General features: G+C 41.8%; 4 protein-coding genes and 1 long non-coding RNA gene across 6 annotated transcripts; 1 reads left to right on the forward strand and 4 right to left on the reverse strand.

The window, feature by feature from the left end:
• Positions 1 to 2: 2 nt before the first annotated feature.
• Positions 3 to 2,702, reverse strand: LOC135334523 (PDZ domain-containing protein GIPC3-like). The gene is made up of 5 exons (XM_064529741.1): positions 2,029 to 2,702; positions 1,074 to 1,440; positions 600 to 751; positions 359 to 437; positions 3 to 245 (listed from the first exon to the last, which is right to left on the reverse strand). The coding sequence occupies exons 1-5, from the start codon at positions 2,377 to 2,379 to the stop codon at positions 88 to 90; spliced, it is 1,107 nt and encodes a 368-aa protein (XP_064385811.1). The 5' UTR covers positions 2,380 to 2,702; the 3' UTR covers positions 3 to 87.
• A 15-nt stretch (positions 2,703 to 2,717) lies between these two features.
• On the forward strand, positions 2,718 to 6,190 carry LOC135334524 (trimeric intracellular cation channel type 1B.2-like). The gene is made up of 5 exons (XM_064529743.1): positions 2,718 to 2,927; positions 3,430 to 3,586; positions 3,849 to 4,033; positions 4,805 to 4,892; positions 5,071 to 6,190. Exons 1-5 carry the CDS (start codon positions 2,777 to 2,779, stop codon positions 5,366 to 5,368), a joined length of 879 nt encoding a protein of 292 aa, XP_064385813.1. The 5' UTR covers positions 2,718 to 2,776; the 3' UTR covers positions 5,369 to 6,190.
• A 441-nt stretch (positions 6,191 to 6,631) lies between these two features.
• On the reverse strand, positions 6,632 to 11,558 carry LOC135334525 (uncharacterized). The gene is made up of 7 exons (XM_064529744.1): positions 11,386 to 11,558; positions 11,176 to 11,325; positions 10,825 to 10,921; positions 10,426 to 10,535; positions 9,066 to 10,196; positions 7,077 to 7,198; positions 6,632 to 6,837 (listed from the first exon to the last, which is right to left on the reverse strand). The coding sequence occupies exons 1-7, from the start codon at positions 11,443 to 11,445 to the stop codon at positions 6,696 to 6,698; spliced, it is 1,812 nt and encodes a 603-aa protein (XP_064385814.1). The 5' UTR covers positions 11,446 to 11,558; the 3' UTR covers positions 6,632 to 6,695.
• A 48-nt stretch (positions 11,559 to 11,606) lies between these two features.
• Positions 11,607 to 18,811, reverse strand: LOC135334530 (hemicentin-1-like). 2 transcript variants are annotated; one of them, XM_064529753.1, is made up of 16 exons: positions 18,778 to 18,811; positions 18,659 to 18,734; positions 18,235 to 18,531; positions 17,967 to 18,158; positions 15,936 to 16,277; positions 15,607 to 15,873; positions 15,149 to 15,448; positions 14,780 to 15,088; positions 14,395 to 14,703; positions 13,919 to 14,221; positions 13,364 to 13,660; positions 12,943 to 13,257; positions 12,546 to 12,824; positions 12,414 to 12,469; positions 11,931 to 12,367; positions 11,607 to 11,877 (listed from the first exon to the last, which is right to left on the reverse strand). In XM_064529753.1, exons 2-16 carry the CDS (start codon positions 18,714 to 18,716, stop codon positions 11,661 to 11,663), a joined length of 3,978 nt encoding a protein of 1,325 aa, XP_064385823.1. In that variant the 5' UTR covers positions 18,717 to 18,734; positions 18,778 to 18,811; the 3' UTR covers positions 11,607 to 11,660. The 2 variants fall into 2 exon arrangements, with proteins under 2 accessions (XP_064385823.1, XP_064385822.1); XM_064529752.1 differs by lacking the exon at positions 18,778 to 18,811 and having other exon boundaries at positions 18,659 to 18,752.
• Positions 18,812 to 20,263: 1,452 nt separating this feature from the next.
• On the reverse strand, positions 20,264 to 21,224 carry LOC135334537 (uncharacterized). Its single transcript, XR_010394313.1, has 2 exons — positions 20,532 to 21,224; positions 20,264 to 20,442 (listed from the first exon to the last, which is right to left on the reverse strand). It is a non-coding gene; the product is annotated as an uncharacterized LOC135334537 (long non-coding RNA).
• Positions 21,225 to 24,108: the final 2,884 nt, after the last annotated feature.

Genomic DNA, 24,108 nt, shown 5'->3' on the forward strand with positions numbered 1-24,108 from the left:
GGTTAACTGTAAATGTAAAAATACGATTCATTAAATATAATTATCTTCACACAAAGTGATAATTTAAAAACAGGATGCATAATTAATCTAACTGTTCCCAATAGCTGCCTTTGCTCTAAGCACAGAGCTCCACACGTCGGTTACAAAGTCATCGGGGAACTCGAACTCTCCCAGTGTCTCGCTCATGACAGCTGAAAACTGTTGGAGGGTGGTCTTCTGTCGAGCGAGGTCCACCATTGTCTGAGCTGCATGCACAGGATACAAATATTATATCAATAAGCAATTTGACAATAGTCATAGCATTAATCACATGCACACATGTATATTATAGCTAAAGTGTGATGGTGGATGCGCTCACCTAACTCTAAGTCCCTGATTCCCAAGAAGGTCTCCAGGAGATCATCCACTCTCGATGCAGCACGACCCTCCCATGGTTTCTATGGCAATGAGTTAGTAAAACAGAGTAGCAGAATAATAAGAACCAATGACAGCCATTTAGCACTATACAGTAGAAAAATAATTCTCCTCAGAGCTACGTAAAAATCACAAGTCTAGAAATGATGTGTACTGCAATAAATGTACACAATAAATCCCCTCACCACTTCCTCCACTACTGCTTGCCCATCTTTCTTTAGTCTGAGAGTAGCCCTCCCCTCTCCACGACTGACCATCTCCTCCAGTTTCCCCGTGTCTCCGTCCATCACAGGCACAGCCATGGCTCCCCTTGATGCACCTCGGGGAGCTATAGACTCTGTTCAGTGGAACATAGACGAGCATACTTACACATCTTGGAGTATCAGTATGGCCACAGGCATACTTCCAACACTAGCTTATATAACAGTCGACATTCGCTCAAATACCCAAGGGTTTTGGATTCGAACCTGTTTAGACTTGTGTGGTGCTCGTAACAACTTTTTTGATATGTTTATCACTATCATGTTACCAAGCTGAGTCGTACAATGTATGTAAGACAAGAAATAAAGACATGTACAGTGTACGTAGTAAACGTCAAAACTCTTGCATGCATACACTGTACGTTCACCTACAGTGTCAGTAACTTTCTGCAGACTCACCAAAAGCCTTCTTTGTCTCTGAGAGTCTCAGCACAATTTGTGAAGAGAGCGGTATGTCCTTCAGTAGCTTGGCAATCTCAAAGTGCCGACAGCCGTCCATCTTCCGGCCATTAATTGAGATGATCATGTCTCCAACTTCAATCTGTGGATGTCGCTGAGCAATACTTCCTTCTCTCAGTCTCTTCACAAAGGCCACACCAGCTCCATTGTCTGTGATGGTGAGACCCAGGGCAGGCTCTGTCTTGTTCAGTGTGACCTCCTTTATCGGGCCTCTAATGTGCACGAATATGAAGTCTTCCAGACCGATTTGACCGCCTAAAAGTCGAGACATGTCCGCTTTATGTGTGTTGAGTGTGCAGAAGACGATCTGCGTGCGTGTGGTGGTGGGGGGGGGGGTACAAATGCTGTGTGTGAAAACAGGTCGGCAATACAGTAGTATAGCGCCACTCCAATTAGTGCAAGGGCTAATTGGACTTGATATAGGTATACGTAATTGTTTTTATTTTCAATTCATACTTAGTAGCGCTCTAATTTAGTACTTTCTCTTCCAAACAAAGGTAAAAGCTTAGCTGGTTCTTACATGATTGCACACAAACACCTGAACAAAGGGAAACCTGTGTAAGTGCACCATAAAAATGTTCGCCTAACATGAAGTGGTCATATTTAGGCCACACTTCATGTCCAATAAATTAAGCATACATGCATAAACAACACTTTGGCTCACAGTAACTACACGCTAATTCAGAAAACCTTATTTGATAGTGAAGTGATTCATAATTGAAAAGCTCATGCCATATTCACACATGTTTATAAGCACACAATGTCGAGCTCTCCGATCTTGTTAGCTATATATAAATACAATAGGGCATACTGACACTGTAACTGCATCTGCTACACAGAGAGCTACAACCGTAGGATACTGTAATTGTATAGCCATGTGTCCAGTCAAACTCACCTCTGAAACGGATATTCTAAAAGCCTCCGCTATTTTTCCGTAGAGCTCTTTTACATTTGAGAAATCTTTGACGTCTATTGTGGCACTTCCATGAGCCAGCTGGCAGTGGAACACCAGCTCTCGTCTCGGAGGCACCACCGTGTTAGGGGGTGGAGCATTTGACCAGTGTGAGGGTGGTGGAACAGGTGGGGGTGTAGTGCGGGTATCTTTGGGAGGTGTGGCACGGGTATCTTTGGGAGGTGTGGCACGATTATCTTTGGGCGATGTCGTACGGGTATCTTTGGGAGGTGTGGATCTACTGGATCTCCGTCGATCATTTGGAGTTTTCTTGGATTGTCCAAACACAGGCATTGTGATCAGTGAACACTGTAGATATAGATTTATACTTGGGGCAGTTTGATTGAAGTAGTGCAGCAGCAAGGTGTTCCTTGTAATATACTGGATCTAGTAGGTAGGTAGTAGTTGGCAACTAGGTAGGTAGGTGGTGTGCCTTGCTACAGTAGATCTACAGTAGCCAACTAGTTCTTGTTGATCTATTGTGGTTTACACAAAACCAGCCTCACAGACGATTACTGTTATCTGATGCTGTAGAGAAGAGTCTCCCACACATGCACTGACTGGTTTATATAGCCTATAGTTCTAATAGGCTGCCCATGAAGTCACAACCTAATATTCACACACATCAATAAATAGCAGCTTTGGCCTTTGCCACGCCCACTTGAGGATGCTGTGCTGAAACAGGAACACAATGGAGGAACAGAACAACTTCACTGCTGAGTGGCTGCTATCGACTGATGTATGGACAGGATTGGCTCACTATTATGTGTCTCTGCCTCTGTATCCAGTGTTCCAAACGGTTCACTTTATTCTGACTGCAGTGGCACTTCGAAGCGAAAAGGGTGAGCTTTTTGGGGATATGCGATATGCACGTATGCTATGGGGATTTAGATGATTAGGAACGTCTTCCATTTGTTTGGTTATAACGGTACAAGTTATTGCTGAAGAAATTAAAAGAAATTTGCTGGCTTTTAGTGGGAAACCCCAAACTTTGTTCTCTTGTACGTAGACTAATACATACAAGCACTTACAATCACGCAAGTGTTTGACTTGTTAGCTCACAACCACCTGTACTGTATAATGCTGATGGGGAACACCCTAACCAAGTTTAAAGCCTCCGCTATGTATTGTGGTTGACCACTCACCACATGTTCAGTTCACACTTACTATACACATGTTCTTTGAAAGGCTCCTTCTCATTATTCACCCAGGAAATAAAGCACCCTACTTACATTGTTTTTCTTGTTTCGCATACACTAGTTTTGCAAAGGTAATAATTGAAAAGCGCCGCCTTATTTAATGGTACCCCTGAATGTATACACACACACACACACACACACACAGGTAGCCTCCAGTTTGCATTCAAGCACCCGATAGCGTCTTGTGTGCTGACGTTTATTGTGGCATGTGCCGGTGGGATTCTGGCTAACATGGCTCTGGCCAAACCTCCCCTGGAGAGTGTAGTCAACGGATGGAACGTGTTTACTTGTATCGTTGTCTGGTGAGAGCATAGATCATACCACACTAGTAATCAGTAATTATATTGCATTACTGTTAAAGCTGACAGTTGAGATTCAAATGATACGTAATACTAAAAGGGTGTTGACAGCTATTTACTAAGATATGTAGCAGGCTAGGGCTTACCAAAATCCACGCTAGTACAAAGGACAGCTCTTGCTAGTACATTGTAGACTACAAGTGCATAGGAATGTTTCACACACACACACACACACACACACACACACACACACGTTTACATACAGGTACCTGATATTCTTCAGCCCATTGGATCTGTGTTATGTGCTCACTTTCTTCACACCACTGAAGCTGGTGCTGCTACTAGTGGAGGAGCTCGCGAGGGCTAAGAAGATATATGCTGGGGTCACTCTGGCTGCTTCAGCCTACCCAAACTCTCTTCTGGCTATGGCTGTGGTGGGAATGTTCAAAGGTACGTGCCGAGTGCATGTCCGTATACCATGTGTACAATGTACAGTGTAACCAGGTATCTTCAAATGTGTAGTGTTTAACCCCCAAATTTGAAACTCTCCAGAGGAATACACTGTTGTATAGTTTATTGATAGCAATTGGTGATTTGTACAGTACGTGGAACCTCCGAAAAGCAATTAACCTTACGCTATAAAACGGCCAAGAGCTCAGGTCTGGATTTGTCCATTTTCAAAGCTTGTATGAGCTAGCTTTAGAGAAGCAGTTAGCAAAACTCGAAGATTCATTTGCAGGAATTGACTCAGAGCATACAAGCAAGAGTATATGATAGAGAAGAGAGTATCGAATGTAGGCATGCTGTATATCAGATGTATGCGGAGAGTAATGTGACTTCTGTATCTGTCACAAGCTTGGAATTTGCACACTGATCAATCCAAGCGTGGGTGATGTAATCTATCAAGAAAATAGATTACATCACCCACACTTGGATTGGTCAGTGTGCAAATTCCAAGCCCATGACAGATACAGGAAGTCACGTTACTCTCCGCATACATCTGATGTACATGCAGTATGCCTACGTTCGATACTCTCTTCTCTATCATATACTCTTGACAACAAATCTGTAACGGCCAAAAGGCTGTTCCGTAATGGTGTCCGTTTTATGGAGGTTCCACTGTATATGTTATGTGGTTGGTTTTATGTATGTTTTGTTTTGACCTACGTACATGTATCTAACAAGTCTTCCTACCCTCCCATGCACCTCTATTGTTTTCAGGTAGTGGCAAGCGCTGGGGTATCACTATTTTCCGTCTGTCATGTGACCCACAGTCAGCTGGACAACATGAGTTACTACAGATATCTTTGTAAGTGTGTAGTGTACCCCATGCCGTACACAACATTATGACTCGTGCAATTACAAGCAGAGGAAGTGGGAAGTCTCAGCATGCAACTTCACTCAGTATTTTCCATTTCATTGATTTTATACTACAATCTTACACGATACGCTCACACACACACACACACCCATACACCACACTTTAGTGCCACCAAAGCTGCCTTTGTGTGTGGGGCTGTGTATGCATACAACCAGATGACCCTTCTTATCGACCCTCCTCTACTTGTGCTTGTATGTGCGGTTGTTTTTGTGTCACTACGACTCTGCCTATTCTTCACCTCAATGGTCGACCCATTTTCACTTCCACAAGGGTTAAGCTGGAAAATCATGACAAGTCTATCACATACCCCAAGAGAGATTGTTCAGCAGGAACCAAAAACGTCATCAAAACATGAACAGTTGAGCAAACAACGCCATAAAACAAACAAACAAAAAAGAGATTGATTATGATTTATAATTATAAATATTCACACAAATGCTGATAATTATGATCATGATTTTTCTTGTACAATCAAAATGGAGTGATTGATAATGAGGAGTAGATATCAGTACTGTAAAAATAGGTGAATATATATATAATTATTGTCATCACATACTAAACTCACTCTAAAATGTCGGCCTGTAGCTAGTAGGACTGTAAGCATTAAGGGGGTGCTCCAACTTCAGCAACTTCTTAGGTCTTTGGAATATTCCCGTAGTGTCAGTCGCTCCAAATCGAAATAAGTGCATGTTATCGTGCACCCGATCAGTGCTGGAGGGGACCTCCAAGTACTCTACATCATCAGGGCTACATTTAGGATGGATATCGAACGCATCTTCATTATCAGACGTTTCTCCATAGGTTTCCCCATAGTCGTATTGCTCCTCTTCACACTTCTCAGGTTCAATCTTGACGGCTACCTCTTGTTGAGCCAACGACAAGCTGTCCAACACAAATAGTTTTTTCTTCTGTTTTTTCTTTTGTTCTTTGCCAACTAAGGAATTATTTGCAGGAAAAATACTGTCCTCTATACGAAACTTGAATGCTGTTGATTCAGACTTATACGAGAAACTCTCACCGAGTGAAAAACTGGGCGACTCTAGAGCTTGAGTAGGCTCATTTCTTGGTGTCCTGGAGGCTGAGCCAAAATATGCGTTTCCTTGGTCACCATGTGTTTTTTGGGCCGTTAACTCAGCCTGTGGTTTTCCAAATTGAAAAGGTTGTTGCCTGCCTTCAGTACGAGTTCGTTTCAAAGAGTGTGACGAAACTGTATGCTGAACAAAAGATGCTTTCTGTTGCTGTTTTTTGTCATCTTCTTCCAGTCTTTTCTGTATTTTCCTCCTCTCAATTTCAATTCTCATCTGCATGTCTGCATCAACTCGCTTTTGATGTTCTTGACTTTTGCAATGACGGTCCCAGTCTTCTACAAACTCACAAACAACCTTGCACAAACGACAACGCAGCACTGTTTCCAGCCACTCGCTGTTTACTAATAATTTCGATTTCAGCTGGGTAGCCATTGTGAAGGATCTGTACGTACTTGTACTGTAGCCTTGAAATCTATATCTCTATAGCTAGCTAGCTGGACTCTTTCTGAACACGTGTGACAGACAGGTGCAGTTGACGATTATTATCCACTAAACGCCGCCTAAAAGATACCCCGCGGCCTGGTCAGTCAATTTTCCTTCTATTAACGAAAAATCGGCGTGTGCACCCCGAAATGAAAGCATGAGACAAACACACAATATCATGTACATGTACTAACTCTGAGATGCATCAGTATACACTATACTACACACTCTGAGATGCATCAGTATACAATTCGTTATAAATCTTTTCAAGCGTTTCATCAAACAACAGTCTGTGCTTCTTCCCAGTGAACTCAGACATCCTTCGGGACCAATAGTCCCTTGGTCCAATCTTCACTGTCACACTGTAGGAAAGATGAGAAATACGTGTAACAATAATAAGCAAAGCATTTTATAGATCAGATACGCTAAACTACAGTACCTACATTAGATCTACGTAATAATTGTAGCTAACGAAGAACTTGAAGAAGATTTTAAAGTACGTAGTATCTATGATAAAAGCAGCAAGTATGTACATTCACACTACCATAGTCTAGCATGCTTCCTGAATGAGCAACATTATCCAGACCAACATTGTGCTCACTTGTCTGTTGGGGCCAGCCTGCCGGTTTGACTGAGGTGGTCATCTCTTTCTGCTTGTAGGGAGGCCCTCAGTCGATCAAGGTCCTCACTCAGGGAGTCCTCACCAAGACTATCGGCTCCGTGCTGGGGGGGGGGGAGTGTACTTGTGAACATACATGTAATACATAACTATTGTGAGACAAATGAAGGAAGAGGTACATGTAATGAGTTAAGGAATTCTTCAGCAATAACCCGAGTGTTTGCACAAAATAATAAGTATAGGATAACTTAGCCTCGATCCCAGGCCGAGTTTTCGCTTTTATAACGGTTAGGCAAACAACTAGGCCTGGTACTAGTTGTCTGCGCATGCGTCGGTCGTTCGTCAGATTCTGACGAATGGATATTCTCGTTCACTTTTGTGACATTTATATTCGTGTACTATCGTGTACTAGAAGTCAGTTCCCGTTTTATCATTATTGGAATCGATTGAAATGGCTCTTAGCTGAAGCTTCTCTCTTCTCTAAAGCTTAGAAAACATTATTCTGAAGATTGAACAACAAGGGAAGAGGTATAAAGCTTTGTCAAGCTTGTTAAGGTCAGATATTTTTGTGTGGGCCCTATGCTATCAAGCCTTGTTCATGTTTGGTAAGATCTAGGTAGACTATAGTATCATCATTAATATGGTGGATCAAGTGAAGAGTGTGAGCTAAAGAACTTGGTGCTGCCATCATCAGCTCGTCGACAATGACACTATAACCTGTTTAATATGAGAAATTTAAATGTATAGATCTACACGTATTTTGAATGTCTACTTCTCTGTGCAGGAGCAATGGCTACTATCCAGCTATCCCAACATTGTTCCTCTTGGCTATACTAACGGACGAGACTGGACAGTTTGAGGTAAGGGTTTAACCGTGTTTGGTTTCTTTTAATATTGTCCTATACTTACAGGACTGGAGTATGACCTGCTCGTTCGAGCGTTGCTGGGTAGCTCAGAGTCATCAACGTTTCTCAAGCAAAGTTTAACTGAGTTACGAGTTGGAGCCTAGAATCAGAGAAGTCCAGCAGCCTGCTAAATCGTTTTGAAACGTAATTTGAAGGCATTCAATCATCTTGAAGTTGCCCTGGGTCACTGTAATCGTGCTGCAGCACAACTGGCAACTCCCCAGGCCCTTGTGAAGCAGCTCCCTATAGGCTATGTGCATCTTTTGTGTACTCACTCTGTGCATTTTCTGTGTATAAATTTCTATTATTGATTTATTAAATATTTTTGCCGACCACAAATACAATGAAAATTTGACGCATGCGCAGACAACTAGTACCAGGCCTAGTTGTTCGCCTAACCGTTATAAAAGCGAAAACTCGGCCTGGGATCGAGGCTAAGGATAACTATACCCACACCTAAGAGGAGGATATGCACCCATATATCCTCTGCTACCAGGGTATGTAACCATGGTAGCAGAGGATATATACGTTGCATATCCTTGAATAGGTGTGGCATATCTGACTTATACCACGTGACCGCAGCAATATAGAAGGACCTTAGCAACAATTCAATCCACTATGCAGACTGCAAAAAGAACAAGACTATGCCGGATTACAGCCATCAAAGAGCTAGTTGAGCAACACGTCGACTCCTACAGATGCTCAAGAGCTTCCTTGGTCCAAGCATTGACCATTCGACATCCCTTACTGGAGTTGCAAGCTATTCTTGGGTAAAATGTATCTAAACTACGCCCATGGACCCATGGAAGCTTAGCCATCTTGTTGGAGAACAGCTTCTGTGTTTCTGCCGTCACTTTGAGTCTTAGTACTGTCAAGCATGGCTCTTTTCTCTTTGCTTACTTCCTTGAACAAATGAAAAATAAACAACTTGAAAACTGTGCATGCCTGGAGCTGTATGATATTGTTCTAGATGTATCCTACAACTGTTGACCAATTAGTGGTGACATAAGTGTGGTTAAGAGGCCTTAAATTCAATCAAAAGCACTAATCTTAAAACACTGCTTACCTTAAAATCGTAGCACTCAGCTGTAAGCCTCTCTATCTTCTCCTCAATGGCTCGTCCCGGACTGTCCACCCCCCTCCGCATATTACCAGGACAACACAACCCCCTCCGCACATGACTCGACCCTGCAACCTGGTATTTCGACAGCAGCTCCTGCTTCCCATTACTGCAATGGGTAGTTGGTTTGCTGAGAGTCGGAGTGTCAATAGGCGTGGTAAATTGCACAGAGTGGGGTCGTTGCTTGGAAGGAGAAATTAAGCTCCTAAATAGTGTTCCACTGTGGTCGGTAGTTGTGTAGTCTTCATGGCTCATTTGTATGCTCTCATTCAGATATGCAGGCACTATTCTCGCTGACTGCTTACGTTCACTCCTACTTGCATCGCTTTTACTCATCTTTGATATTCCAGATAATTCTTCTTTATTCTTAGTTCGAGAGCAACCACAAAAATCCCTCCGTCCCATTAAGTGTTGGTCGATACGTCTCACTACAAACGGTGGTCTAGTGTCCATCACCTCCTCTTGTGGATCTTCAAGGTCCGATAGAGCAAGGAAGTCATCAAAATCTGCACTCAACGGTCGTATGTTTTCGGAATTTGCACGTTTCGCTCGTCTTACTGGTGAGCTTGGGGCGGACAATGAACGCTGTCTCTTTGGGCTTCTTCTAGGACACTCCACCCACTGGTGAGGACCAAGCTGTGCAGTAGTGCTTTGAAAGAGTTCTGAGGACATGAGTGGGCTGTGTGTGGTTGGAAGGAGACTCTGAGTCTGTTTTGAGGAGGCTGACTTGGGGAATTTTGAAACAGGTGGCTTAAATTTCACACGGTAAGATGTTTTATGTTCTTTAGTCTCTATTTTTGACGGCTCTAAATAGCTGTCCAGAAGAGAATGTAACTTGAGCCTGGTGTGATCTCCATCAAGTGAGCTCGTATTGTTAACAGTGTGCTGTGGTGTTCTGTGCGTTTTGAGAGGTGCGGTTCCATTGCCCAGTGCTGACATTGTTAGTTGATCAGTGCCTTTGTCAGTTGTGTATTTGTGTTGCGTAGTGGGTCCGTGTGCTAAGATGGAGTCCATGGGAGACTGCACTGTGACCTCTGATTGGGAGGTGGAGCAGGTGTAGGTCAGTCGAGGTGGGTGCTGCAAGGGGAAGATAGCCAAAATACTAACTAAATCTATTTATGCGAGCGACTATCATAATTATTGAATCGCACAATATTCGATGCCTAGTACAAATCCCCAGTTGAAATTGCAGCGTTTAAATAATATTATACTCACGTAAATAATATCGCATAACTTTTCTGAGCTTTGCAATTGGCCAAAACAAATAGTAACGTTTTGGCATTATAATTATATCGTTTATGCATACCTGATACTTCCTTGCCTTGTCCATGACGAGTTGTTGAAGGTCTCCATTGGGACACTCTGGGAACAAGAACTTGTGGGCAGGTGTGTCGAATCTTGCCAGAATCTTACCACCTGAAGAATGTGATACGTACCGGATACGACATGTGCAGAGTAAAGTAGTAGCAGCTATTCACGTTATACATACATTTCCAATACCACCCACTTTTTAGCAGTGATACCATATTCATATTTTAGTGTGGACATGTGGCACCAATTTAGTGGGTGGGTCAAGGTGTGGTTTATCCTATTCGATTATCCGGCCTGCCTCTGGAACCAAGGTGTCCGGATAATCGAGGTTCTACTGTACCTTATCGAAATACTGAGTAGTGTAGGTCTATTCATAATGTGCTAAGTACTGTACCTCTAAAGTCGCTGGACACCTGAATGAGCTCAAACTTGACGTGCTCCCCTTGAATCACCTCCTTGAAGAGACCGAGAGTACGACAATTGGTCAGTACCTGGGTACAGAGACAAATGGGAGTGCATTTCATAGCCTCAAACACACAATAATGGAATCAAGTACAGCAATTATGATGCTCCCCAAGTTAACTGTAAAAATTAATGTTTAAAATTTCGTGTAGGACCTGCATATTGTGCCAAAGTAATGTATGTAGATCTGGTAAATGAAGTATACAACACTGTATATACTAGTACGCCTATGTTTCTACCGTAAAAATATCACCAAGGCTACAGTGTACTGACACATGCTCACCCTATCAAAAGTGAGTGTCTGATTGATGGTGACGGGGAAGGTGGGTGTGTGGAGGTGAGAGTACTGCAGCTGACCCAAGACACAGGCACGCACAAACACAGAGGGTCCCTCCAAAATCACACTCACACCAGCACTGTCCTGCCACTCAACCTGCATAGAGAAGGGATCACAATAATTATAGTAAACACCTAGAACAAAATACTAACTTACTTCAGAGAAGTGTACATTGACTTTACATCTAATACATTTCTCCTTCATACTAGTCTCCATTACAGCATACTAGCGCTATAAAAGCGCCTAGCGCCTGGTTTGTTTGTTGTTCCTGGAAACACAAACTGACAAACTACATACAAATTTTAAATAATATTCGGTAAAGATCGTCAAACAACCGGGGGAATAATAATCACTTTTGTTATGATTTTGATTCATTAATGATCTTTGCCCAATAGCAAATTAACAACACTGAATACGACAAAACCACAAAACTAAGGTCTACCAGTCACACTATTATAAGCAACACACTCTGTGAGCTCAAAACTCTTAGCAGCAATACTGGTTGCAAAAGGAGTCCTAACATAAACATAGTCATATTCTGGAACAGGGGGTGCTTGACGCAATTCATCTTGAAATGTATCGAGAGTTTCGTATTCTCTTTCTTCAGTGTCTACATAGGCTTGTACTGCACTCATCTCCATTTCTAACCTGCACAATAATGATGATCATTCAAATTCACACAATCTCTAATTATCTAATACCTTATTTTGTGTCGTTTTCTAAGAACGCATAAACAGACAAGAACAATAATGGAGACTACAATCAGCAGTACTACACCAATAGCACCTCCAACTGCAGCACCAACTGGAAATTCTATAGCAGCAGGAATGCACTCTGGATCAGCAAATGAAGACACCACAACCTGGCACGAGGTATCAACAGCAATCAAAATGAAATCAAACGTTATAAGAGGTCCCTCTGATAGCCAATCACTGACATAGGTTGCAATATCTTCAGCTGAAGCTGTCACAGTGCCACTAATTTGAGCTCGATATGTAACAGCACTTTCAGATTCAGCAAAGCAACGAAACTTTGGGCCCATAATATTCGCCACAGAAAATTCACACTGGCATCTTTCCTGGACACTAGTTGAGATTGCTTCACTCAAAGTGTTCAATTTTTCACGACCATTTTCAACCTGTTAAAATGATAATATTGCACTTGTCAAGTATGTAAACACTTACCAACCATTGCTGACATCTATCCACCCCCATAAGTCGAAGTTGAATCAGCAACGTAGCTGGAAAAAGAAGAACATACCAGTTAGGAATAGGAACTACATAACAAAACTACAAATATTATAATAATTGCCATACCCTCTTCCAGAGTGTAGAATGGCTCAGTAGTGACACTGCTAGCTCCAGCTCTGCTCAGGGCCCTTACACTGACATTGTACTGAAGGTTAGGTGTGAGAGATGTGGCGTTATAATAGAGGGTGTCAGCTGGGATAGTTTGTATGGTGATAGCTCCAGACAAACTCTCAACGACATTAACAAGATAGTTGGTGATAGGGAGTTGAGAGAAGGGCATTGTCCAGGAGACTAGGACAAAGCGATTAGCTGGTATGATCATGATTCTTGGGGGCAGGGGTGGGCCTGAATGCGAGAGGTTGGTGGGCTTCAGTAGTTGATACATGCATGAATGTATTTGTAATTATGCTTCAATGTTAGTAGCTATGACATTAATTTTACGCTAGAATTGTGAAACACTCACCAGCAATAGTGACCAGTGTGCGATTACTCTCAACTCCGCTCTTGAGGCTATTATCGGCCACACAGTACAGTATGGTACCATTGGTCCTCAGAGAGTCCATCTCCGTAGCAATGAAACTAAGCACACTGGTCTGAGTGAAACTATCATTGCTCAAGATTATATTGAAGTTACTGTCCACGGCAGATACTATGCTATTGTTAATCATCCAGGTGATGGCAGGTAATGGGTTGCCCTCAGCAGTGCATTTTAGAGTCACTAGCTTTCCTTCGATTACCAAAATCTCTTCGACTGGGCTCACCAAAAACACTGGAGGGGCTACAAAGAAAAGTAATGAACTGGGTCGTACGGTGATGACTCAGAATCTCAAAGTACATAAACTCTGAAATAGATCAGAGTTCAATGTACATACAATTTTACTTACCATTGACAGTGAGAACAGCAGATGCAATGATAGACCCGACAACATTGATGGCCACACATACGTAGATTCCATTCAACGTCAAATTAGTACGAGCAATAATCAGATTGCTGTTTACAGAATTAGTCTCAGCGATAACAATGCTCCCTTCAGTAGTTAGAGGTATCTGATTCCCGTCATCGTCCACCATTACCCAAGAGACAGTGGGGAGGGGAAGTCCTTCCACTGAGCAGCTCATCACTGCCATTCCAGGAGACAACACAGTAAGGTCCATAGGAGGGGTCGTCACAACAGGAACATCTGGAGAGAATGTATCCGCAAAAGTTGAAACACAGCATCTGATAAAGCATCCTACATGCAGAAATCAACATTTGAATGCAGATTGGTTTTAACCTCTTATATAGTCATATATTCAGTGCTCTGTTGCACCATGCATGTTCAAAGACACCAAGACATGTGCGCTATCTCTGACAATACGGTTTTACAGGCACTTATTGACTATTATAATCAAACCAATACCATAATTATATACATTGTGTAGAATCAAGTAGTACTTACCATTCACAGTAAGGAGAGCAGACTCATTAGCCATGCCAAACACATTGGTAGCTATACACACGTATCGTCCCGACTGTCTGATATCAGTGGGAGAAATGGTCAGATTACTAGTCAGTGAGATGGTGGTATTAGTTTCAGCTATAGCAACGCTCCCTCCAGTAGTTAGAAGTCTCTGGTTCCGGTCATTGTCCACCATCACCCAGGAGACCGTGGGTAGGGGAAATCCAATCACTAAGCAGCTCAACATTGCTTCTTCTGGAGCTAACACAGTGAGGTTTTTACGAGGCCTGATGACGGGGGAACCTGTAGCAATAGGAAAGCATACATACATAAAGAGGGGTCAGAGGAATATTGAAAGTGAAAGATTAAAATTACATCCATAGCTATAGTATTATAGCTATAACTGGCACATGAAGGATGTATCGTTTCATTTGTTAACTAGTACGAGTACTACACAGAGAAAGGGTGGGGCTCACTGTTGACAACTAATTCGGCAGTATTGTTGACAGCTCCCAGAGTATTGCTGGCCATGCATTGATAGGCACCGCTGAGTGTGATGTTAGCGAATAAAATTATCAGGGTACTGGTTACTGTGGATGGTGATGTGTTAGTCTCAGTGATATCCAAGCTATTTTCAGCAATCAGATATTTATGGTTCCCGTCATCATCCACCATCACCCAGGAGATTATGGGTAGGGGAAATCCCTCCACTGAGCAACTCAATACTGCTGCTTCACGAGCTAACACAGTGAGGTCCATAGGAGGGGTTATGATGTTGGGGAGAGCTGGAGAGAAAAAAATGGCCCATCTAATAATTATTTAGACATGTACGCACGAGTAGGTTATACAAAAAGGCCATACCTTGTACAGTAAGTGTGGTTATTCTTGTCACAGGGTCGACAAGCTGAACAGGAGGATCAAGGGAGGCGGTGCAGAGCACTGTGTTAGGCCCGAGGTTCAGGTCAGCAGTGGACAGCGTCAAAATGGAGGAGGCCGTGCCCATGAAGCCAGTGACAACCTGTATACCGTCAGAGCTGGGGAGGTTGTTCATAGTCCAAGAGAGTCTTGGTAGAGGGTTGCCTTCAGTAGAACAAGTCAGGTTAATTCTAAGTGAACCAGTGGATGGCCTGTTGATTGATACTGGTGGTGTCAACGCTGTGGTACTTAGAACTGCGGCAAATGTACAACATAATAATTTATGAACAAGGAATTTTACACAACGTGATTTACATGCTCTCAAGATGTAGATGCTCTCTTCTTCACTGGCATACAAGTTAGTATATTCACCAGTCCGTGTAGATGCACACTGATAGAAGCCGGGAGTAGATACACCAGATCGACTGAGGGTGGTTCCAGTAACACTTTGAAGCAAGTATGTGTCCATCAAAAAAAGTAAGTCAACAACTACTGGGGAGACACATCGCAGTCTGGAAGAGCCTGCCACAGTATCAGTTACTATACGCTGTGGAGGAACATCAAAGAGTGTCGGGAGATTTCGAGATATTGTCGCAGTATCGGGAGGAAACAAACCTGGTACAAAGGAACACTAGATTCGTGAGTACATGTACACTGGTAACGTTTTAAAGGAAAGGTGGTGGTGTCAGTGTGTATATATCAGTATAAGGACTGCCAAACTAAAGCTATACAGGTCAGCATGCAAATACATGTACATTAATACATTAACTCACTTGGGGTAACAGTAACCATGACCTCAGATGTTACACCACCAACAGTACAAGTGTACACTCCTGAATCAGTAATGGCTACATCTCTCATCTCCAGCCCAAACCAAGTCACCCCAGTGGTAATAGTTTCCATGACACCAGATACTACCCTTGAGAAAGACGGCAGGCTTATACCTGATAATACACAAGGTACGAGGAGAGTGTTCCCTTCCAACACAGTGAGGTCACTGGGTGGAGCCAGGACAATGGACTCTTCTATTGCTAGGGTAGCTGGAAAGCAGATCATACAGTAGTGCAATCTGATTATGGTGATACAGAAATACTGAGCTTACTACTAAATATCAAGGAGGCATTTCTACTGCAGAGAGTTTTTCCATCTGTAAAGGTGACCCTACATCTGTAGAAGCCTTCGTGCTGACTGTCCACACTCTCAAGCAGAAGAATACTGGCTCTTGTATAAATGACATCAGTCCCGCTGCTTATGGTGACACTGTCCATGTCATTTGTCAGCATTCCGTCCATAAGCCCTGGGGAGATTCCGGAACCACACTGCATTAATTCATAGTACCACTGAATGCTAGTCACAGGCCTGATTCCAAGTACAGCACAAGAGAAAGCAGCTGTGGAGTTCCCATTCACTTCTAAATCCAAGGGCTCGTACTCAAATCTTGGCACTGGAAAATGAGCAAATATGAATTTCAAAGCACTATAATAATTAAGGTAATGGAAACTATAATTAATAGCCTGAGCCAGCAATCAACCAGCTTGTAAATTTGCATCAAGCATGGCGCAATATCTGTATACAAATGTGTAAAGGGATTTTTAAGGGTATATGTACGTCCTTGTCAGTGACCTCTTTACAATGGGAAGGACAGGTGTTAGAGTGGTGGTGATATGGCGTTTCTTTTTTAGCAGTACACACATTCAGGATGATCCAGTGTTTCCCTACCCATAACAACAATGGAATCTCTTCCATAAATAGCTAAGTATTATTTAGAACACACCTAGCCAAGATTAAGTGTTTTAATCTGCGTGCCGAGGATGGCCTCGAGGTAAATGTGGTGCTCGAGGTGCAGCCGAGTGCATTACGTAACCGAGAGGCCATCCGAGTGCACCAGCATTAAAACACGTGACTTGGCTAGGTGTGTTCTTAGTCTGGCCCCAGACCACTCCCTTGCACGTGATCTGACATGTGCCAGGGAGAGGAGTCTGGCCTCGAGACTAGTGTGTTCTAAAGGATTTAGTGCTGTCACGTGAGCTCTATAGCCTCGTGGCAGCTAGATCTAGCTACAGTTGCTGGTGGCTAGCTAGCTAGCTAGCTAGACGTAATAGCAAGTTTTAGTAGGTTTGAAGATCCAGTAACTGATGCAAAGGAGAAGGAGATACGATCTAAAGCTATCTGGACTGACTGGCATGTTCTCGACTTATTTCTCCTGCTGACAAACAGTCCCGATCCCACTACTGGATATGCCTCCAGCTGATCTCGCTTACTGGATTGTGCGCAAACTATATGGCAATGAGTATCTGGTTTGCTCTTTTGGAAAGCTATGATATTCGAAGCACCTTTGATGAAACGATTATATGGATCTGGCTTAGGTACAGGTATGTACATCTTCGAAGCAAGCTGAGCCTATTTCTTCAGACGAAAAAGCGATGCTATGGTCAAGTCAGCAATTCGGTACACTTACTACATATGAAACAAGTCGAAACAATAACATTCAACTTTCTAATACTTTTCAGCTTTGCTTGTGTACATATTCAATCTGCTTGTATTATGATTGTTTGATAAAAAGTGTGTATTAACAAACCAACTTAAAGCACAGTTAAGTGTGGATTAAGTTATTTAATCCATGGTCACCTGACTACTTTCAGATAAGCTGATTGGCTGGAGATCATGTGATCAGCAGCACTAAGTAGAATTAGTGTGCTTTTTTAGTGTTTCTTTTTTAGCAGTACACACATTCAGGATGATCCAGTGTTTCCCTACCCATAACAACAATGGAATCTCTTCCATAAACAGCTTCCTATTAAGTAGAATTAGTGTGCTATACCTCTTAGGAACATGTATGGTGAATAGGAATCTACTGTAATAGATCAGTTGTTTGAAACCATCAATTATACAGCTTTAAATTTGTATAGCTGTTTCATTTCTCTCCCACACACTATAGCGCCATACACTTGTTTATAAACTAAGGCTACATGCCAATGGATGCTCTGTAAAGTAGCAAGACTAATACAACGTCGAGATTAAAAAATTAGGCAATAGCTATATAGTGTAATGGTAATAATTGATCATTGCTGCACTTTGGTAGGCCGTACGTATCATTATACACACAAAAATTCTCGCAAAACAAGTAACCCACCTTCCTCCTCAGTGATAATACTTCTGCTCCTATACGTTCCCCTCTCAGTCGTAACCTGGCAATAGGAGAACCCTGTGTCATTTACTGCTGTTACAGTGGCAGCAGGAATGTCTGGGACAGGACAGAGAGAGGTAACATCAACTGTTGCTGGAGCTTGCTCCGGTATTGGTGAGGTAAAGAAAAGGTGTGGACCTGTGGAACAAGCGTGTTGATAATTGTATGTGACTTAATAATGCCCATGCATGCATGTATTAAATATTGCACTTACGTCTATCAAACTGTACAGCCAATGTCTCAAGTCCATCAGAACAATTGAATATATTTGGACCCTCACTCAACAAGGTCACTGGATACACTCTCAGAATCCCATCCTCTTGTGAAATTCCAAATGGATTTAGTCCCTGGCTAACAGATGATCCATCTTCGTTAGTCCATGAGATAGAACTAGTTGAGGTTGTGGTGCAGCGGACCTGAAGGGCCAGGTCTGAAGCCGTGCCTACGACAATACGGCTGGTATTTAAGGGTTGGTTGGTGTCCACGGTGACCACAAAGAGTTGAGCAGAACCTACAGTTATACACGAAGGCTATATACATAGCATGAAATCGAACTGTTGTCTTGACAGCAGAGCGGATCACAATAACACATTGTTGATGTGAAAATGTGATGTGAAATTAAACTAACAAGTATTTACCTCTTGAACTGCATAGCAAAAGGAGAAGACTCCAGAAGTTTGCTGAAGAAGTAATCATTGCTTGTACAGTTCTTGACTGCATGTGTATATAGAGCATATAATATAGTGTATCTATATACTTTCTACAGTCCAGCTTTAGTACTCTGAGCTGCAACAAACAAGCTTGTGTGGATTTTATCTCAAAACACTGCTAAAATATTTGTTCACTAAGTCTTTTTTAATTTGTGCATGCATGTCTATATAGAAGAATCCACAGAGCCCATTAAAGTTGGTTGCAGGGAAGTTTATGTGTATGCATTTATGTTTACCTTTCATATTGAACATTAGATGCACTTTACCAGCAAAAAAACGTATTGTTCATTTATAAATGATGAAGTTTACTTGATTTGAGCCAGATGCTGAGAATGCACGTAGACTACAAAGAAAGTGTAGCTTGTATCGAAACACAGCGGTCCATTTGTGTAACTATTAGGACGGTCATTCAGAGAATTAATTAGTTGTGCGGAGCCCGACCGTCCCTGACGGGAGGTCGGGGGACACGCTTATATAGGATTTGTACTTGTGTGTTATGTAATACTGCTTGCAGCATCATGAATACTAGGAGAATGTTGAACATTGTGGGGCGAGCGTAAGAAAACATGCTTGTTTTACGAATTAAAAGAAATATGTTGTATTTAAATTCAAGGTTATTAATTTAGTATATGTAGTAGAAGCATTTTACATTCGCACTGGTAGTTATCAAGGTCGCGTAACTGAGTTCATGACAGTACCATTATAAGAACATGAGAAGGGCTGTGCAGAGATTAGGTTGTCAGCAGTGACTTCAGCTTCATCTATTTCAGCAATTGCTGCTACATTTTGGCCAAATACGTCCAATGTAAGATAGTTTCCACCTGGTGTGCTTTTGATAACTTTAGCTCTCAATTGCTTTGTGGAGTGACGAAGACTTTGAATCAATGAGCATTTGTTGCATTTGCCTGTAGTGTCAGTTGAGATGGTGATCTTACTTTTGCAGTTGAGACATGAGATATACGAGTCGAGTGATAAAACACCTACAATTTCAGCTGATAGTACAGTTGGGAAAGTGTCTGGGACATCATCATGGGCCACAACATTTGGCAGTTCCTCAATTTTTGTCCCTGTTGACCCGTTGCGAGGTACTTAAAGATATTTTTCGCGCTGGAACTCATTGACAAGAATGTTTTCAAATTTGTATGTTTCACCTTTTACAAGCGAATCAATCTTGTTCTCAAAAAGAATTAGCTTAGTTGATGTCGTGGAATCTGCGATATGAACATCTTGTTTCCAGAGCCCATCTGATATCTGGGCCTTAGGTAAAACCATCAATACTTTGGCATTCACTGTGACACGATCATACCGTTCCTTGTTCGACACTTCATCAAGATGGATGCAATATTTAACATCGACATGGAAGTCGGTAAGGATCATGAGTCCCAAAAGCAAATCATTGTGCCGGTCCATGACGTATGGATACATACTAGCCTAGCCTCGACTCCAGCCCCTTGAATAGTGGGCCTGGTATTTACTGTTGGCGCGTGGGTGGACAATTAATTTATTATTTACCGTATTTTATCTCATTGAACGTTAAAACAGTATTTTATCTTATTGTGATAAAGAACAGAAAAAAGAAAAAGGAGAGGCTACCTCTCTGTATATACTGTAGACAGAGACAGCTAAGTAAAACATCAGCTCTGTAGATTTATTCATTAACTTGAGGCTCGGATCGGATACACACTCAGGCGACAAGTTAATCTTAGTTAAACCTGTGGGTAAAAAATAAATGTGGATAAGTACAGTGGCTGTGACGTAACATAATGTGAGGACTACTTATTGATTTACACAATAGATTTACCATTGAAAGCACTATCCATTAATACACACTCAAGCAACAAGTCCCTCGGATCGGATACACACAAGTCCCTCGGATTGTAAACACATTCAGGCCACACAGTTCTCGGACCAGATACCACGTACTTACTCTGTGACCAATTTTTGGCAAATGTCACAACAATACTTCCTTCCAGAGAGAATGGCACTGAACGTCGAACAGACACACCAACACTTTGAAGATGGCTTCACTCAGAGAAACAAGAGGAAAAATCACCATCACAACACTTCTTTCAGAGAGAGGTGCACTGGTCCTGTCAAGCTTCACATCAATCAAGAAAGGGAGTGTCTGGAAAGCAGATGGACTTGCTCTGGGACTTGCCATAGCCGGTCGGTACGGTACCCACATAAACACCAGCGTACAGACACTTCAACGCCTCCAGCTGCTTGTCTTTCAAGACTAGACCTGGTTTTCCAACACAGGATAACACGTACGCGAGAGCAGAAGAGAAGGTAGCAGCCATTACACAACTTGGACTAGATTTCTTTTTTCAATGACATCATTATAAATGAAACGGATATCAATGTTTTACAAACTAATGCGGAATAAGAATACTGATAAATATACTGCAATTTACGATTACCCAGATTCTGGGTAATTCTGGCGCATGCGTAAACAGTGTATACCAGGCTGTCTTTCTCAGCGGCTTGGAATCGAGGCTAATACTAGCCTCGATCCCAGGCCGAGTTTTCGCTTTTATAACGGTTGTTGTTCGCCTAACCGTTATAAAAGCGAAAACTCGGCCTGGGATCGAGGCTAGGATACATACACATACAGACAAAATTGCAATGTTGAAGACTAGACTAGGTAGGGACTCGCTTCGCTCGCCCCAATAATCATTTTAAGTGGGTGTTAAACGCAATATGCACCGCACTGCACCACACTGGCTGGCACTGAACAACATGACTGTGCTATTCTCTATTCTAAATTAAAATAAAGTACTGAGCAAGAATAGCCCAAGTGCTACAATGTTTTGGATGTGGGGATGAGCTATCAAGGCCTGGTGACAGGAGAGCTCTTGATGTTCCAGCTGGAAAGGAAGTGTTGGACATGTGGACAATGCTACTGGAGAATGAGGAAGAACAGATGTGTGCTGATGTCGACATTAACAGTATTGTAAATGGCAGTGATAAAAAAAGATTGCCCAAAATGTGCAGGAAATGTTTCGGTAGATATAGCAGCTTTCTTGAAGCACAGGTAATTATTCGAAAAAACCTACTGAAAGCTGCTGAATCTCTGAGATTATATTCAAGCTCTCCAGTTGAACTTCTACCTCCAGCTACCAAAAGTGCAAAACTTTGGAGAAGGCATTCTTCCGATGGCGGATCCCAGTCAACACAGTCTCCTGAAGTTTCGGTGTGTCAGTTTATTCACAATAATTATAGGAGAAGAAGTTAATTCACTTGACATTAAGTATAGCATAGTCAATGATCACAACTAGAAGAGAAAGTCTAAATCAAAATAGCGTCCATGCATATAGGGTGGAGAATATAGAATATAGGTCTTAAATAGTAACAGGGTCTTAAAATTAAAAGTGCAGACTGACATTCAGGTTGTTGCCACAGAACTGGTAAAAGCTATGTGCTTTGTGGTTGTGAACAAGGACAGAAAGCACTATAGCTTTCCCAATCCTAAAGACCTACTTAAGGCAAAGGACAAGACAGCACTTGTTCATTGGTTGATTACAAAGCTTCCTTATTCTCTTTAATCACACACATTCAGTCATGAATTTAATGGTGAACACTTGTATAATTATAATTGTATATGCACCTCAACAATGAAAATAAAAATTGTAATTAGCTGAAAGAAGTAACAAATACCGTATATCTTCTAATTTATCGGACACTTCTAATTACCCGGACACTCTTTTGGGCAATTTTTGTTGTTCTAATACAACGGACACTCCAGTACTTTAATATTACATTTATTCTAAATATCCGGACAATATCTTGAAAAGTTGTTCATAGACGGCAAGTAAGACTTGGAGTGCTGCAGTTAGATAGCTTTGAGTAGCTAGTTTTAGATAGTTAGTGCAACTATTCAGTCGTAACTTGTTCTATTAAACTTAGCTAGCTCGCATGCAGCTGCTTGCTTGTTCTAATTATTCCGGACACTTCGCATGCTCTATAAAAATCTGTTCCAATTATACCCGGACAATTTCCAAAATAATTATTTTTTGCTGTCCGATAAATTAGAAGATATACGGTAACCTAAGTCTTAGGTCACACTGTCCACATAAACATGACTTAATTAGAACAAATATCACAGCACTATGGAACGCCGTTTGCGACAAAATTCAGGCAGAATGTGATAGGCGTGTGCATCCAATATAAAATCGATTTTTGAAGATCGATTTTTAATAATCGATTTTTTACAGTTGATTTTCGATTTACACGTGAACGATCTTTGACAATCGATCTGATAATCGATTTTTGATAATCGATTATAGAAATTCGATTTTTGAGAATCGATTTTTGAAATTCGATTTTTGATAATCATTATTGAAATTCGATTTTTATTAATCGATTTTAGAACTGCTCTGAAGGTGGGCTGGGGGGGCCCCTGTCTAAAGCTGTATCACGTGATACTATCCATTGAAGAAGCCACTATTCATGACTTCTATTCTATCTGGAATCACCAAACTCTTTCTCAGCTCTTTCTCTAAGCACACACAAGATGGCCAAATAAAACAGTGCTGGCCGAGAAAGCATACAAAAATGGGTGCATGAAGAAACTAAATAAGATAGCACCAACTGAGCAGTTCTAAAATTAGGCCACTCCAAGTGACACTCTGGTTTCTGGTCCTGAAGTTTTTCTAATTGCATGCGGGCGGGCGGCTTTTCTCATTATGTCATTATCAATTTCACCTCATTATTTTGCAAATGAATATCATTATCACACTATTTTGTACCACATGGACCATTCTGCGCATGCGTAGTAGAAATAATGAGATAGAAATCCAATAATGAGATAGAAATCCAAGAATAAAATCTGATGCGGGCGGTGGACCAGAAACCAGAGTATCACTTGGAGTGGCCTTAATGATTTCTACTGTGACTTATGGCCCTCCTTTTTAATGGTTCCAAAAAACAATAATGTTTCGCTTTTGCGTTATAGTCTATCATGTGAGATAGCTAACCAAGCCAAGCTTTGATTCCAGGCCGCGGAGAAGGAGTTTGTGCATGTTCTGAGTTTCAAGGGCGGCCTAACCAGAGATACAAAAGAAAGGGGATTGGAAACGAAATTTTTACGAAATTTTTGCGTGAAGCATTCCGTGTTATAGGGCGTGGCTAAAACTACAAAGGATTATATTTATAGTCAGCATGCTCATTACCAGTCTTGACTGCTCTACAATGTGCTGTACATAGAAACAGTGAAATTGATCATTTTTAATGTTGATTTTTCTAAAAAGTAAAGAGAATTTAGCTCTAAAAAGTTGACTAAGCCATGCAGCCACTATTACTAGACAAATAAATGCTATGCAAGAAGAAATAGCCTTTACTATGAAGTCGTAGGAGGGACAGGCCCGTGGCGTGTCTAA

The sequence above is a fragment of the Halichondria panicea genome, chromosome 4 (genome assembly GCF_963675165.1).
Source record: "Halichondria panicea chromosome 4, odHalPani1.1, whole genome shotgun sequence".
Lineage (NCBI taxonomy): Eukaryota > Metazoa > Porifera > Demospongiae > Suberitida > Halichondriidae > Halichondria > Halichondria panicea.